The sequence below is a fragment of the Halichoerus grypus genome, chromosome 3 (genome assembly GCF_964656455.1).
Source record: "Halichoerus grypus chromosome 3, mHalGry1.hap1.1, whole genome shotgun sequence".
Classification (NCBI taxonomy): Eukaryota; Metazoa; Chordata; class Mammalia; order Carnivora; family Phocidae; genus Halichoerus; species Halichoerus grypus.
In genome coordinates, this window is record NC_135714.1 from 80,282,585 (window position 1) to 80,300,754 (window position 18,170).

At 35.6% G+C, this 18,170-nt stretch overlaps 1 protein-coding gene across 4 annotated transcripts in view; it reads left to right on the plus strand.

Moving 5' to 3' along the window:
• RAP1GDS1 (Rap1 GTPase-GDP dissociation stimulator 1) overlaps positions 1-18,170 on the plus strand; it is a 157,967-nt gene that overhangs the window by 122,880 nt on the left and 16,917 nt on the right. For all 4 annotated transcript variants that reach the window (XM_036089491.2, XM_036089492.2, XM_036089493.2 and 1 more), the window contains 3 exons: positions 9,494-9,619; positions 16,452-16,595; positions 17,060-17,191. In XM_036089491.2, the coding sequence (XP_035945384.1) occupies positions 9,494-9,619; positions 16,452-16,595; positions 17,060-17,191 (402 nt within the window). The remainder of the gene's footprint in view (positions 1-9,493; positions 9,620-16,451; positions 16,596-17,059; positions 17,192-18,170) is intronic.

Consider the following 18,170-nt stretch of genomic DNA (forward strand, 5'->3'; position numbering starts at 1 on the left):
TCCTCTAGGATTTTGATGGATTCCTGTCTCACATTGAGGTCTTTCATCCATTTTGAGTTTATCTTTGTGTATGGTGTTAGAGAATGGTCTAGTTTCATTCTTCTGTATGTAGTTGTCCAATTTTCGCAGCACCATTTATTGAAGAGACTGTCTTTTTTCCATTGCATATTTTTTTCCTGCTTTGTCGAAGATTATTTGACCATAGAGTTGAGGGTCCATATCTGGGCTCTCTATTCTGTTCCATTGGTCTATGTGTCTGTTTTTGTGCCAGTACCGTGCTGTCTTGGTGATCACGGCTTTGTAATAGAGCTTGAAATCAAGCAATGTGATGCCCCAGCTTTGTTTTTCTTTTTCAACAATTCCTTGGTGATTTGGGGTCTTTTCTGATTCCATACAAATTTTAGGAGTGTTTGTTCCAGCACTTTAAAAATGCTGTTGGTATTTTGACTGGGATGGCGTTGAAAGTATAGATTGCTCTGGGCAGCATAGACATTTTAACAAAGTTTATTCTTTCGATCCATGAGCATGGAATGTTTTTCCATCTTTTTGTGTCTTCAGTTTCCTCCATAAGTGTTCTGTAGTTTCTAGAGTATAGATCCTTTACCTCTTTGGTTAGGTTTATTCCAAGGTATCTTACAGTTTTTGCTGCTATTGTAAATGGAATCAATTCCCTAATTTCTCTTTCTGCAGTTACATTGTTAGTATATAGGAGAGCAACTGATTTCTGTGCATTGATTTTGTATCCTGCCACATTACTGAATTGCTGGATGAGTTCTAGTAATTTGGGGCTGGAGTCTTTTGCATTTTCCACATAAAGTATCATGTCATCTGCGAAGAGAGAGAGTTTGACTTCTTCTTTGCCAATTTGAATACTTTTTATTTCTTTTTGTTGTCTGATTGCTGTTGCTAGGACTTCCAATACTATGTTGAATAGTAGTGGTGAGAGTGGGCATCCTTGTCATGTTCCTGATCTTACGGGAAAGGCTCTCAGCCTTTCCACATTGAGAATGATTTTCGCTGTGGGCGCCTCATAGATGCTTTTTATGAACTTGAGGAATGTTCCCTCTATCCCTACACTATGAAGAGTTTTAATCAGGAAAGGATGCTGTATTTTGTCAGATGCTTTTTCTGCATCAATTGAGAGGACCATGTGGTTCTTGTCTCTTCTCTTACTTATGTGTTCTATCACATTGATGGATTTGCGAATGTTGAACCACCCTTGCATCCCAGGGATAAATCCCACCTGGTCCTGATGGATAATCCTTTTAATATACTGTTGGATCCTATTAGCTAGGATTTTATTGAGAATTTTGGCATCCGTATTCATCAGGGATATCGGTCTGTAATTCTCCTTTTTGATGGGGTCTTTGCCTGGTTTGGGGATCAAGGTAATGCTGGCCTCATAGAATGAGTTTGGAAGTTTTCCTTCTGTTTCTATTTTTTGAAACACCTTCAGGAGAATAGGTATTATTTCTTCTTTGAATGTTTGGTAGAATTCCTCAGGGAGTCCATCAGGCCCTGGACTCTTGTTTTTTGGGAGGTTTTTGATCACTGCTTCAATCTCGTTACTGGTTATTGGTCTATTCAGGTTGTCAATTTCTTCCTGTTTCAGTCTTGGTAGTTTATAGGTTTCCAGGAAGGCATCCATTTCTTCCAGGTTGCTTAATTTATTTTTTTTTACTGAGACTTGTTTTGTGACCTAATAATGTGATCTATTCTGGAAAATGTTTCGTGTGCACTTGAATGTATATTCTGCTGTTTTAGGCTGGAATGTTCTGAATTTGTCTGTTAAATCCAGTGTGTTATTTGAAGTCATTCTTTCCTTGTTGATTTTCTGTTTGGATGATCTGTCCATTGATGTAAGTGGGGTATTATTACTATTGTATTATTGTATTACTTGCTGTTATTGTATTACTTGCTATTGTAATCCTTGTGATTATTGCTATTATTGTATTACTATTGATTTTTATGAACTGTTTTATGTATTTGAGTACTTCCATATTGGGTGCATAAATATTTATAGTTGTTATATCCTCTTGTTGGATTGTCCCCTTTATTATTATAATGTATCCTTCTTTGTCTCTTGTTATAGTCTTTGTTTTAAAGTCTGTTTTGTCCAGTATAAGTATTGCTATTCCAGCTTTCTTTTGGCATCCATTGCATGATAAATATTTCTCCATCCCCTCACTTTCAATTTGCAGGTGTGTTTTGGTCTGAAATGAGTCTCTTGTAAGCAGCGTATAGATGGGTCTTGTTTTTTTATCCGCTCCTTTACCCTACGTCTTTTCATTGGAGCATTAAGTCCATTTGCATTCAAAGTAATTATTTATAGATATTTATTGCCATTTTGTTACTTGTTTTGTGGTTGTTTGTGTAGATTCTCTCTGATCCTTCTATTGTTCTCTTTCATGGTTTCTTGGCTTTTTTTAGTGCTACACATGGATTCCTTTGTTTTTATTTTTTGCATATCTATTACTGGTTTTTGATTTGTGGTTAGTTACCATTAGGTTTGTATATAACGTCTTTTGTGTATAGCAGTCTATAATAAGTTGATGGTTACTTAAGTTTGAGTCCATTCTTTACTTCTCTCCCCGCCACACACACAATTTTAGTATGTGGTATTATACTTTACATCCTTTTATTTTATGAATCCCTTGACTGATTTTTACAGGAATATTTTTATTGCTTTTGTGCTTTTTACTTTTCTTACTCTCACTTGTGGTCTTTCCTTTTTCACCCGAAGTGTCTCCCTTAATGTTGCTTGTAAGGCTGGTTTAGTGGTCATGAACTCTTTGAGAAACTTTTTATCTCTCTTTCTATTCTGAATGATGCCCTTGTTAGAGTATTCTTAGCTGCAGATTTTTCCCTTACAGCACTTTGAATGTATCGTGCCACTCCCTTCTAGCCTGTGAAGTTTCTGCTGAAAAGTCCACTGATAGCCTTATGGGGTTTCCCTTGTATATAACTGCCTTCTTTTCTCTTGCTCCTTAAAATTTTTTTTTTAATCACTACCTTTTGCCATTTTTATTATTATGTGTTTTGGTGTGGACTTCCTTGGGTTGAATTTTTTGGGGGATCTCTGTGCCTCCTTGATCTGGATATCTGTTTCCTTCCCCTAATGAGGGAAGTTTTCAGCTATTATTTCTTCAGGTAAATTTTCTGCCCCCTTATCTCTCTCTTGTTTTTCTGAGTTCCCTATAATGTGGATGTTGTTATGCTTGATGGAGTCACTGAGTTCCATAAAACTATTTTCAATTTGCATAATTTTCTTTCCTTTGTTCAGCTTGGTTACTGTCCATTACTCTGTCTTCCAGGCCATTCATTTCTCTGCTTCATCTAACCTGGTATTTATTCCATCAAGTGTATTTTTAATTTCATTTATTGTGTTCCTGATCTCTGATTGGTTCTTTTTCATCTCTATGTCAAGGGTCTCACTGATGTCCTCCACTCTTTTCTCCAGTCCAGTGAGTATCTTTATGATCATTACTTTAAATTTTCTATCCAGCATAGTACTTATATCTGTTTTGCTTTGGTCTCTTGCTGTGGTTTGATTGTGTTCTTTTGTTTAGGAGATGTTTCTCTGTCTCATTTTGTCTGACTTTCTGTGTCTGTTTCTGTGTGTTAGGAAAGTCAGCTACTTCTCTTGCTCTTGACAGTAATAGTCTTATGAAGAAGAGGTCCAATAGTGCCCTGCAGTGCAGTGTCCCGTGTTCCCCAGGGCCTGGCACTTCAGGGACCTCTCCTGTGTGTGTTGCATGTGCTGTGCTGTTGAGTCTTGGCCTCTTTTTCCTTCATTGTAATTGTCTGCAGAGGCTCTTGTTCTACTGTATGCAGCAAGATGTGTGGTGGTCTGCTTGCAAAACTAGACATGCCCCTGCCAGGACCAAGGTCCCACAAAATGGGCAGGTCAGGAGATATGGAATTGGCAGGGTTTTCACTGGTCTTCTGGGGAGGAGGGTGTAGGGCACAGCACTGGAACTGAGGTGAGCATGACTGGGAAAGGTAGATCTGCCAAAGTGTGGGGGGTGGGGTTGCTTAATGCAACTAAGGTAAGGAGTGTGGATACCAGGCTGTCAACATAGGAGGGAAATGGTACCTGCCAGCTCCTTCGTTCCTGGAGGGGTCTCCCCCGATCCTTGTCTCTCCCAGGTGTGCTCTGAGATGAGCAAATTATTCCCCCCTTGTCTGTCCCCCAGCGTTTTTCAAACTGCTGGTTTTACACTGTATCTGCACAGTCTGTTTGCCGTGCTGTCTCTTTAAGGGCAGGAACTCCACTTCCTAATGCCTTCTGGGCTGTCCCAGAGCTGAGCCCCTGATTTTTAAAATTCCAGGCTTTAAGTCCCACTGGTTTTAAGAACTTATAAAATTTGGCCCCTCTCACTATCAAAGGTAAATATTACAGAGATTCTTCCTCCCTGTTTATTGGCTTCTTGGTGTGAAAGTCTGTGTTCTGCCCTTCTCTGCGCCATCGGCACCCTCCCCACCATGGACAGCCACAGTTTGTTTCACTCCCAGACCACCTTCCTACCGTCTTTGATGTGACCTTTTCTCTGCCTTTAGTTGTAGAGTTTGTTCTGCAGTCTTCAGGTCATTTCCTTGGTTATTTATGCTGATATGGGTATTATCTAGTTGTATCCATTGGACAGGACAAGGTTAGGGCCTTCTTACTCTACCATCGTCCCAGCCAACTTAAATCCCAATTTGTAATCAATATATAGACAATTAGAGAGGTAAGGATAGCTTCTAACATCAAAGGTGATGAAATAAATAGAAAAAACAATTTGGAGGAAATAGAAACCATGCAGGGTGAGGAAAAGGCAAATATACTCAGGTAAGTGAGAAAAAATACTGGAAGTGTGAAACTGTAAGGATGCTATTTTTAAAGAGGAACAGAACAAAAAATCTTAAACATTAAAAGCACAGTAGCTAAAATGAAAGACAGTTGTTTGGAGAAATAGTTGCAGAAGTAAAGCAAAAAACAAGAGAGGGATAGAAAATAGAAGAGAAAATACAGATAGAGAATTAGGCCAAAAGTTTTAGAAATAGATAAGCAGACCATTGCTGAATAACTTAAGTATCACAGAACTAAAGTACATAATTTTGCATGATTGGGTCTGTCAAATGCCTAGCCTAATGGACGAAAATAGACCCAGATCATGGCACATCTTTTTGAAATTTTAAAATAGGGCAAAGAACATCTTACAAACTTAGAGGACAAAAAGTTGCATACAAAAAACTGTGAATATGTAGACATTAGATGTCTCAAAACACTGGCAGCCAGAAGAAAATAAAGTACTGCCTTCAAAAATTGGAGGGAAAACTATTTCCAATATAGAATTCTATACCAAATCAAACTGTCAAACAAGTGTGAAGTTATAATAAAGACATTATCAAACATGAACATCTCAGAAAATTAATAACCTACATATCTTTCTGGAAGCCACTGGAAGATGTGTTCCACCAAAGCAAAGGATTTAAATTAAGAAAGAAGACTACATAGAAATCAGGAGACAAGAGATCCAACAGGAAAAGAAGAATTCCTAGTAGGATGGTGACATGAGAGCCCCAAATGGCCTGTTTTCAAAGACCAACTAGTCCAGATTGGAACAAGTCAGAGGCTGCTAGAGTTGGGGTTAGGGTAATTCTTGGAGGAGATGAAATTGATTATTACCTAAAGTGAGCTTCTTAAGAGAAGATCAGACAGCTGATCAACAGTTTGGAGTTTGGAGCTGAATTAATGATAAGTACATAGAAAACTAAGCAAATGAAAAAAAAATTAATCCCAGAGGAACAAAAAATAGTTCTAGGGAAAATGAAATACTGTATTATTAAAACACTAATTACTAATATAACCAAAATTATAATTATATTGAAAAGATGAAGGCTTTGGTAGAGGGGGAAATAAGAGAAAGCTAAGGCCTAATTGTTTATATTGGAAAGTCAAAAATACTTAAAACTAAAAAATCAAAAAGTGTCAATACAAATATGTTATTTAAAAATATGGAGGTAAATACCAATGACTTAGCTAAAAGAGCTTTATGTGCTTGACTTCTGAGAAGGAAAAATAGAAGGAGACTGGATTCTTCTGGTAATATAAGTATTAGAACTAAGTATTTCTTTAAGCTCATGTATAATTTTGATAAAAATAACTTTAGAGGTACCTGGGTGTCTCAGTTGGTTGAACATTTGTCTTCAGCTCGGGTCATGATCCAGTAATCCCAGGATCCAGCCCTCCTGAATCAGGCTTCCTGCTCAGTAGGGAGTCTCCTCCCTCTGACCCTCCCCCCTCTTGTGTTCTCTCTCTCACTCTGTATCTCTAAAATAAATAAATCTAAAAAAAAAAAAAAAACTTTAGAAAATGAAAGTTTTGCTAAAGGTGGTGTTAAGCATCCATGACATTTGATTCAAATCATACTTCATGCTGCTTTTTCCTCTGTATCCACCTGCAGGATAAATACAGATCTTGTTCTTTAACATGTGTATTAATCATAATGCATTGTTTCCTTGTGGTGGCAAATGGCCTGAATTACTTAGCAGGAATGATTTGGTTTTAGTTTATTAAGTGTTTGAAGGTGTAGAATGTGGATTGGAAAAAAGAACACAAACACTATTATTTTTAAAAAGAATGCGAGCACATAGATAAATGTTGATGTCTGTCTACTTCACCTATGCTTTTATGTTCCTGAAATTCTTTCCATTTGAAGAACTCTCTGAAGCAAAGGAGCAACCAACAGTGCTCAGGACTTAAATCATCCCTATTTATATCAAACTCACTTTATAGGGTAAGGTGTGCTGACATGTGTAGAATATGATCTCTGAGGGTTGAGGTAGCTTATTGGAAAAGACACTCCACTCCTACTTCTTTTTTATGGCACGAAGGAATCATAAAGTTTTGGGGTAGATTTTCATCATTTTGGCATAGATCTGATGCAGACACTGAAAGCAGTGTAATAAGAGAAGTGAATCAAAACTATGAAGCCATGTTAAGATTTGTGTTTCTCCTTTCTCTTTTAAAGTTGAACTTGCAGTATTTTTTATTTGATATCAGCAGAGGTTTAAACTAGAGAGTAGAGTAGTACCTCCCCCAATACAAGAGGTAGGTTCTGCTCTCTAGTTTCAACCATTTAAAAATATGGAGGTAAATACCAATGACTTAGCTAAAAGAGCTTTATGTGCTTGGCTTCTGAGAAGGAAAAATGGGAGAAGGAGACTGGATTCTTGTAATATAAGTATTAGAACTAAGTATCTCTTTAAGCTCATGTATAATTTTGATAAAAATAACTTTAGAGGTACCTGGGTGTCTCAGTTGGTTGAACATTTATTTGATATCAGCAGAGGTTGAAACTAGAGAGCAGAACCTACCTCTTGTATTTATTTAATTGTTCATTCAGTCACACATTCAATCAGGCATTATTTTGGACACCTGCTGTGTATGGCAGTATACTCTACACAGTGTTAGTGGTAGTTAATAAGCACTGTCCTTGCCCTCAAGGAGCTTATGGCTTAGTGGGTGAGATGGAAACATTTTAAACAAATTTACAAACAATCATATAGTTATAAATTGTGATAATTGCTAGTATGAGAAAGTAATGGAATGAGATGAGGGACTAATTGGAGGCATAAACTCTAGGTGAGATAACGCATTTTCAGACAGTTAAGATTTTAAAATATTTGCCTCCTATACGTATTATAGGGAGTGGATTTGGAAGATGCTTATACCAAATCAAAACAAGTGAAAGCAAAAGGATGTAGATAATAGAGTATCTAATACTGGAAGGAAAGTATCTAGCAAGATAATGATAAAAAATTCTAGGATGTCAGCTGTGCCCCCAACACACAGAGAGTAACAAATCTAGGTTGGATTTAGTCGAATTCTCTGAAAATTCTGGATAAATTATTAGGACATCTGAGGCAGCAAAAGAAATTAAGAAGATAACTGGAGAGAAATGGAATGGATTCCAGTTGTATTTTGGAGGCAAATTGGTAGAGTTTGGTAATTCACTGGAGATAAAGTTGAATGAGAACAAGTGATCAATGACTGCTAGGTTTCTTCCTGCATAGATGGATAGATGGACTGTTCATTTACCAAGTAAAGGAAGTAAAGGAACTCTGGAAGAAAAACAGATTTCAGGTAATACTGAAAGTCCTAATTTTAGACATTGAGTCTGGATACGAGAGGCGGATATTCACATGGAGATGTCAGGTGGCCAGTTAAATAAGTAGCTTGAAGTACAGAAGAGGGCTAGAGATAGGATTGTACAAGGATCAATGTATAGGTGCTGTTTTGTTGCTATGGAAGAGAATTAGATTGTCTGGAATGAGAGTAAGGACCAAAAAGATAAGAAAGAAAAGGATCAAGTCCCAAGGAACCGGAATTTACAGAGGTCTGATAAAAGGGGAGGAGCAGGAGGGCCAAAATTAGTTTGAAGTGGGTTTAATTGAGCGTCTGCCTTCGGCTCGGGTCATGGTCCCGAGATCCTGGGATCGAGCCCCACGTCGGGCTCCTTGCTCCGAGGGAGCCTTCTTTTCCCTCTCCCTCTGCTGCTCCCCCTGCTTGTGCTCTCTCTCTCACTCTCTTTCTCTCTTAAATAAAATATTAAAAAAAAAAAAAATGCAGACGAGTTGAGAAAGTAGAGACAGTATATGTAGATGGTGCTAGCAAGAAACTTGTTTGTGAAACTGAACAGAGATTGGATGGTAGTTGAAGAAAAGTAAAGTAGAAGATAGTTTTTATTTTATTGTTTTTAAAGATTATTTGAGCACACATGTGTGAGTGGGGGGAGAGGGAGAGAATCTTCAGGCAGACTCCTTGCTGAGCATGGATTTCCGTTGGGGGGGCTGAATCCCACGGCCCATGAGATCATGACCTGAGACCAAACCAAGAGTTGGAGGCTCAACCAACTGAGCCACCCAGGTGCTCCGAGAAAGTTGTTTTTAATATTGCTTTTTTGTGTGAGAGATATTAGAGCATATTTAAATGCTGATGGTGGGCCCCAGAGTGAGGAGAGATTGGAAATGCTGAAGAGGCAGGAGGGAATGAGACCCCATGTACATGTGAAGAATTGACCTTTAATAGTAGGCATGTCAGGACCAGCACAAGAGCATACCATTTTAATGATCTAAACATGATGATAAGTCATCTTTACTTCAGCCTTGTAAAATGCAGTCTGTTATGAGCAGTTTTTCTTCTTTGACTAAAAGTGTTGAAACTATGAATTTATAACTTAGTAATTTAATTGTTGCTATGGTTACCTATATGTTATGCTAGTGAACATTTTTTTATAGCGTTGAATAAAACTGGGTTGGAACGTTTTCTTTAAGGCCATTTTTCCTTTTCAGGAGCATTTAAGATGTATCTGATAGTTCCTGTTCTTGCAGAGTATTTGTATTTATCAGTAATGGTACAAAATGAGCATGTATTGAAAGTAATAGAATACAATTTCTGCATTTAATTTTGTGTGTTTACTCTAAGGTTATCTCTCCTGTTTTGCAGAGTCAAGTAAAGAACAGTTTGCCAGTACAAACATTGCTGAAGAGCTGGTAAGACTCTTCAAGAAACAAATAGAACATGATAAAAGGGAAATGATTTTTGAAGTTCTTGCTCCATTGGCAGAAAATGGTGAGAAAATAAATGCATCTCTTGATTTTTTATCATGTATGCTTTTTCCGTTTTTCCTAATATTACTTAATTGCCAGCTATTTAACTCAAAAGCCTTCTTTGCTTTATTAATGATCTGATGTTTTACTTTGGGTGTCTATAACTTCAGCTACATTATCTACTTTGTAACTATATCTACATTTGCCAAAGCTACTTTCCAAGTTCCTTTGATTTTAAAGTCTTGGCAAAAACATGATTCTGTAGCTTACACATTTTTATGCCCATCTGGAAAAGGCACCTGAGAGGCTGAACTTCACTTATGAAGCCTTGCAGGGCAAAGGAACAGTGTGGACACTGGTAAACTATTCCTATCTTTGATAAAAAATCTAAAGGGATACACCATAGGAATAAGAGTGAACCAGAGTAAACAAACCATCCCATATAAATAATTTTTCAGATACAGTGTCTAGCACATAATCAGTAAGGACCAGATACATGAGGAGACAAGACAATTGTAAGCAAGAACCAGCACAAAGAACAGGCAACAGCAAATCTCCAGATATTAGAATTATTAGACATTGACTCAATATAGGTATGCTATTATATTCAAATAGTTATAGGGAAGCTTGAAAAATGTATAAGGAAACTAGAAACTATAAAAAGTGACATAGCAGATTTGAAAAAGAAACAATTGGAAATTACTGAATTGAAAAAAGTACAACCCAAAATAAGAACCTAATGGATGGATTTAGATCAAATATAGTCATCTTAGAGAACTAGTGAACAGGAAGATAGACTGGAATAAAATCCAGAACGAAGTATAAAGAGAGAAAAAAACCAATATACATAAAAAGAGAATAAGAAGTACAGAGGGTACAGTGAGAAGCTCTCACATACGTTTTTTGGAGTTCCAAAAAGTGGTGGGGGTAGCAGAGGCAATATTTTTTTAAATTTTGACAGAGAATTTACCAGAAATTATTAATGTAAGATAACAAATATTCAAAAATCCAAATGAATCTAAAACCTGATAAAAAGAAATTTATATCTAGATATATTATCTTGAAACGACAGGAAACTAATGACGAAAATCTTAAAAACAGCCTGGAAAAAAATAGATTATCTTAAAAAGGGTGACAGTTTGGCTGATTGCTTATCTTCTAGCACAACAATGAAATCCAGATGGCGCTGAAACATCTACGTGCTGAAAAAAAAAATGCCAACCTAGACTTCTAAACCCCATGAAAACATCCTTCAAAACTAAAGACAAGGGCACTTGGGTGGCTCAGTTGGTTAAGCGTCTGCCTTCAGCTCAGGTCATGATCCCGGGGTCCTGGGATCAAGCCCCACATCAGGCTCCCTGCCCGGCGGCAAGTCTGCTTCTCCCTTGCCCTCTGCCCCTACCCCCCCTTTCATGTTCTCACACACTCTCTCTGTCAAATAAGTAAATAAAATCTTAAAAAAACTAAAGGCAAAATAAAGATATTTTCAGAGTAAAAACTGAGAAGGTACACCACCACCAACTTTGATTACTAAAATAATTTTTAAAAACAATGTGTAACTGCCAAACTAATGGAAAGATTTTTTTTTTTTTTTTTTTTAAGTATACCTTCAAAATAACAAGACAGGAGAGAAAAAGGAACATGGAACAGGGGATACAAATAGGGCATACAAAATATACTAGATTTAAGACATAGTATTTCTTATATTAAAAGCACTTGACCTAAATCCTTTAATTAAGAGACCAATTGTCAACTGAATTTTTAAAAATCAACTATTATTTTTCAAACAAACAAAACTTGTTAATTATAAGGAGATTTATTATAAGTTAAGAATAAAAGGATTTAAAAAAATAAAAATCACTCAGGGGAGCCTGGGTGGCTCAGTCAGTTGATCATCTGGCTCTTGGTTTTGGGTCAGGTCATGATATTGGGTTCTGGGATGAGCCCCACATCAGGCTCCATGCTCAGTGGGGAGTCTGCTTCTCTCCTACCTCTGCCCTCCTTTCCTCCCTCCCTTTCCCCCTCCTGCTTACATGCACACACGCTCTGTTTCTAAATAAGTCTTTATAAATAAATAAATCATTCAAACTTAAAGAAGGCTGAGATAGTTATATTTAATATCAGATAAAATAGAATTTAAGATTAAAAGACTCAATAGATAAGGTGATGAAAGGTCTGATTCACCTGGGAGCTATAAGTATGCATTACCCCAAAACATATGAAACAGAAACACTCAGAATTATGGAGAAAAATAAACAAATCCATAAATATCATGGGAGATTTTAATATCTCTTTCAGTAATTGATAAAACAAGCAGATAAAAAAACAATAACAAGGTTATAGAAAAGATTAACATGATTAAGAAAATTGATTTAATGGACATATTTTAGAATACTGCACCCAGCTGCAGGGCTCTTTCTTTTCAAGTACACATGATATATATAAAACACATATAGTCATGAAAAAGTTTACATCAACGTGAGTGGAAATGGAGGGTATTTTGCTGAGCAAAATAAGTCTATCAGAGAAAGAGAATTATCATATGGTTTCACTCATACGTGGAATTTAAGAAACAGATGAACATAGGGGAAGGGAAGGAAAAATAAAATAAGATGAAATCAGAGAGGGAGACAAACCATAAGAGACTCTTAACCCTAGGAAACAAACTGAGGGTTGCTGGAGGGGAGGTGGGTGGGGGGATGGGGTAACTGTGTGATGGGAATTAAGGAGGGCATGTAATGAGCACTGGGTATTATGTGCAACTGATGAATTACTGAACTCTATCTCTGAAACTAATGATACACTATATGTTAACTATTGAATTTTTAAAATTTAATAAAAAAGAAAAAAGTTTTAACAAATTTCAAAGGATTGCAATCTTATGGAGTATGTGCTCTGACTTAAGTGACTTGTCTAATAATAATAAAAAGATAACTAGGAAATCCCTTTATATTTAGATATTAAAAAAATGTATTTCCAGTACTTCAGAGGTCAAAGGAGAATCATGATGGAAATTAGAAAATTTTCTTTTTTTTTAAGATTGTATTTATTTATTTGAGAGCGAGAGTGCACATGCACAAGCGCACACACAAGTGGAGGGAGGGAAAGGGAGAGAATCTCAAGCAGGCTCTGCTGTGAGCGCAGAGCCTGTCTCGGGGCTTGATCTCATGACCCAAAGATCATGACCTGCACTGAAACCAAGAGTCAGATGCTCAACCAATTAAGCCACCAAGGCGTGCTGGAAATTAGAAAATTTTCTAATAATGAAAACAGTATTATATCTTAAATCTTATGTGATATAGGTAAAGCCATACTTGGAGGAAAGGAAATCTAAAGAGCTGAGATTAATAAAATAGAAAATACATAATGCAATATAAGCATATAATCACCAAAGTTGAGTCCAAAAGACTAAATAAAACTGGTAAATCACTAGTAAGATTAATCAAGAAAAAAAACCTTTATTCTGATAAAACTGTAGTAACTAAAAGACTGTGTGGTATTGGTACAAGGATGGATGAGAAGACCAGTAGAACAGGATACCTGAGAAACAAATGGATGCATTAATAGGTGCTTATTTTATTAGGAGAAAAAAACAAGTTGTCACTGCAAAACAGTGTGGAAAGAGCAGTCTTTTCAATAAACAGTGCTGGGAATATGGGAAAAAATACAAATGAAGACACATATATACACCCGTACTTCATACCGTATGTAAAAAAGTTTAGATAGGTAATTAACCTAAATGGGAAAGTAAGAACCAGAAAGCATACCTTAAAAATATAAGATAGGAGAATATCGTCATGGCCTTGGAGTTATAGAAAGTTTTCTTAGGTCACAAAAATCCCTGACCGTAAAGGAAAAGATTGATAAATTTGGCTAAAACTTCCAATGAAAATGAAAGACACCAAAAAACACCATTAAGAGTGAAAAGCAAGATGGTGTGTGAGAGAAGATATTCACAACACACATAATTAACAGAATGTGTACAATTTATAAAAACTCCCACAAATCATTAAGGAAAATATAGAAAGCCCAGTGGGAAAATGCATAAAAGATTTAAATAGGCACTTGACAAAAGATCAAATGGCTAATAAACACATGAAAATATGCTTAACTCATTAATAATCAGGATGCAAAATAAAACACTATATAGCCACCGGAAAGTCTAATACCAAATGTTGATGAGGGTGTGGAGCAGTGGAAACTCATTAAGTGCTGGTGGGTGTGTAAATTGGTACAATTTGGAAAACAGGTTCAAGATTGTATTCTGTGTGATCCAGCAGTTTTGCTCTTAGAATATACCCAGAAACATGTACATGTGCACCAGGAACCATTACAGAAATGTTCTTAGCTTTATCTCTAATAAATGAAAAATTAGAAACAACTTATGTCCATTAACAGTAGAATAAATAATGGTATACTCATATAATGGAAAAAATTATACTTATGAACAGGAGTGAAGACAACTCTAACAATGGTGTAGATGAATCTTACAAACATTGATAGAAAAAAGCCAACACTAAAAATATGTATTGTAAGATTCCATTTATATAAAAATTCAAAAAGGTAAAATTAAACTGTAGTTTTCAGGAATGCTTATTTGGTGAAATAATAAGGAAAAGTATGAACGTGATTACCATAAAAATCAGGGTAGTGATTTGAGAGGGATGGAGGGAGGAATATGTGACGGGAAAAGGGAATGCACAAAGGGGCTCCCTGGGATGCATGCAATGAATTTCTTGATCTAGGTGGAAATTACATGGTTATTTGCTTCATAGTAATTGATTAAGCTAATATGTATATTATGCACTTTTCTGCATTTGTGGCATTTTTTTCACCATTTGGAGAAGACTTTTAATACATAAATGTACATAGATATAGTAGATGTATGTATTTATATATGATACATATGTATGTATACTTACCTATATATGCAAGTGGTGGTTATACAAATAGATGTCCTTGGGCAGAATTGTGTTGATAAATGTGTGCTGGGCTATCTGCTTTGGCAGACTGCCTTGCTTATCCTCCTTAATAAGGCTACTTAAAGCCTCCCACATATATATGTGATTACAGTCAAACTGGGAGAGGAGAGATCTGTAAACTTTAATCTTGACACATTTAAAATTTTCTAAATGCATTAGATCTTATTCTTTAGGCAGAAATTTGTTTCTCATCTCATTTGGTGGTTTGGCCAAATGAAATTTTTATTATGTCAGTCAATTTTATACCAGAGAATTACCTGTAACCTTTCTTGCAATATATCAAAATAACAACGTTTTTCTTATATCTGCTTTCTCCTTTACCACCTTCACTTCTGTTTTATAATTGTGCAATGAATTGAATGATACTTTTGAAAAGTTATTTCTGGAATATCCTTAGTGTTCATCCTTGGTTCTCCTTGTATGCAAAGGAGACATTAAAATTGGGATTTGTATAATTCAAGTTTTTAGGAATTTTAAGGCTTTTTCTCATGGCTTCAATTCTAGTCACACAATTCTAGCCCTAGCATTCTGTAACCAAGGAAACGCCCTACTTCCAGCATGGCACAGTGCAAGTGTACCTTTTAAAAAAATATTCCAGGTTGAATATTCTGTGTGTTCTGATATAATATTCTAAAGAATACCAGTGATCCTGGTGTTGGGGGTAGGCTAAATTTTTATATCTTAAAATTGCCTAAAAGAAAATGTCGATTATAAAAAGGTCTTTGTTTCTCCCAAATCACAACCTAAAGCTGCCATTGCTGTAGATGTGTACATATACAGCGTAGGGAAACCAATGACTAAAATAAAATCCAACTAAAAAATAAGATTTAAATTTAATAATTTCTGTATAGCAAATGTTTCTAAGGTCAGTTGATCTGCATTTATCTTAAATGCTATAAAATAGACCCAAAGCATTTAGGTAGACCAGTTTAGGTTAAAATACAAAGATGAAAGAGGTATAATACCTACTCTAATGGGGAAGACAGATACGGATATGAATATAAAGTCTGCAATGAAATAAGTTCTATAATAAAAAAAAGTCTGCAATGAAATAAGTTCTATAATAAAAAAAAATACTAAGTTATTAGGGGTGCAAACAAACGATTTGATAAGAGTAGAGCTTGCTCTGAAGAGAATTTTTAACAGTATAATTGGGATGTAAATTTTGCTGTTAAAATACCTTCATGTTGCTGGTTATCCATCAGAAAGCTCAAAGTTATTTTTTTCTTTCAACTTTTAGTATGGAAAATTTAAAACCTATGCAGATATATAGTATAATGAACTACCATGTAACCATCACCCAGGAAAACTTCAAATTAATGAAAACCTGAAGCCCTTTTAAAAAACATGAGTTTTAAAGTTCAGAAAGTTGTAGATTTATTAACTGCCTTAGAAAAATCACGTCTATACAAATATGATTCCAAATATACTTAACGTATAGTTTGAAATTTACTAATAGCTCTACTTTTCAATATCTTTCTATTCAAGCACCATTAGTGGATATATTTTAACTCTATATTACAGGCATATGTGTTTTATTTTAAATGGTGTGGGTGTTTTATAGTAAGTATTTTAAACATGAGCATGATATCTAGAATAACAGTGGAGTGCTATTACTTCCCTTCAAAGCTGAGAATCAGTTTGTTTAGGTGCTGCCAGATATTGTAAAAAGTGACCTAATTTCAAGTAAAAAAATGAAATAAAAGTATATAAGCTACACTGTCAGACAGTTCATTTTGAAACTCAAATCTTTGAAGGTGTATTATCTAAATCATGCATTTTCTTTATTTCTTATAATTCTTCATAATGGATTGCTTCTAACAACTTTTATTTCATCTCAAGTTTTGGTTATTTTGTTCACATATTCTTTAGATGCTATTAAGTTACAGCTGGTTGAAGCAGGCCTGGTAGAATGTCTACTAGAGATTGTTCAGCAGAAAGTGGATAGTGACAAAGAGGATGATATTGCTGAGCTCAAAACTGCTTCAGATCTAATGGTTTTACTACTTCTTGGAGGTGAGTTATAATTTAAGTCAATCGAAGAACATGATTGTCAGATTTTTAAAAATGTGTTGTCTCTTTTGTGAACACTATATATATTAGGCATTTTCTCATTTTCCTGCCTCATTTAATCCTGTTGATGTGATGATTTTGAAACCTTAAATGCATCATGGAGAGAACTAGAGATAATGAACCTGGAAAAGAGGAGTCTTCGTTATCTTCCAATATTTAAAGAGCTGTTGTAGGTTAGCTGTGGCACCAAAAGACTGAAACCTAGCGGGTTATTTGGGACTTAGACTAGAAAAATCCTAAACTCTTTTTCCAGTCTCTAGTAAAAGCTTATTATAAAAGGAGTCATTACTTTTCGTTCTATGAATTATCGTTTGTGAAGTATGTATCCAGTTGAATAGTCACATAGGAATATGGATTTGTTACTCTTAATTCTTTTCCTCTTACCTATTTGTTTCATTTACCTCCAGATGAATCCATGCAGAAATTATTTGAAGGAGGAAAAGGTAATGTGTTTCAAAGGGTACTGTCCTGGATTCCATCAAATAACCACCAGCTACAGCTTGCTGGAGCATTGGCAATTGCAAATTTTGCCAGAAACGGTAAGCATGTTATTTCATCCTTTTTAAATTGGATGTTCTATATATTTTTTTTATTTTTGCTTTGCCATTACATGTAGTAAAACTGGAACAATTCAGAAGTATATGTAGTGTACCACTACCTTAATTTTTTAGAGATGAAATACTTAGTGATCCCCCCCCTTTTTTTTTAAGTAAGCTCTACTTCCCAGCATGGGGCTTGAATTCCCTACCCTGAGATCAAGATTCTCATGCTCTACTGACTGAACCAGCCAGGCACCCCTACTTAGTGATTTTTCTAACAGATTACATATTTTGTGCAATTTAACTAAGTTCTGATAGTTTAAAGATCATGAACAGTGATCATGAAGTCCTTCTTTGAGTACTCTGCACTTTATAGATCATTAAATTTGAGTCCCATTCTAATATGCATTGTATCTGGGAGGATATGCTCTCTTGCCTGGTGATTTTTTGATTTAATAATCTTAGTATTCTTTGTAGGGTTATTGCGCCTTAATTTATACTTTTATGCCTCTAAAACTCAAGTGTGGGTAATCCTCTGGTTTAGGGTAGAATATTTAATTTGGTTTAATAACATTTCCAAGGCACCAGACCTTCATGTTCATTTCTGAAGTCTGGAACTCCTGCTGTTCAGTCTAGAAACTCATTCTTAGACTGTGACTAGGAAATATGGGTTATTTTTTGTTTTTAGTTTGATTTTATTCCATTATGAGCTTTGTAACTCTATAATGGATGTCTTATTCCATTTTTACTCCCTTATTTTTGAGGATGATCATTCACTCCTCAATGATGTAATTAAGAATAGTAAAATATTGGTAACTATTGAAGCTAAATGTGGAATAAATAGTGAGTGGTTCATTATAATATTCTCTCTGCTTTACAAATGTTTCAAAAATTCTGACATTGAAAAATAATTTAAACATCAGCCATGACAGCACTCTATGTTTTGTTGTCACTGTAACATTGGCAGAACTCGGGCATA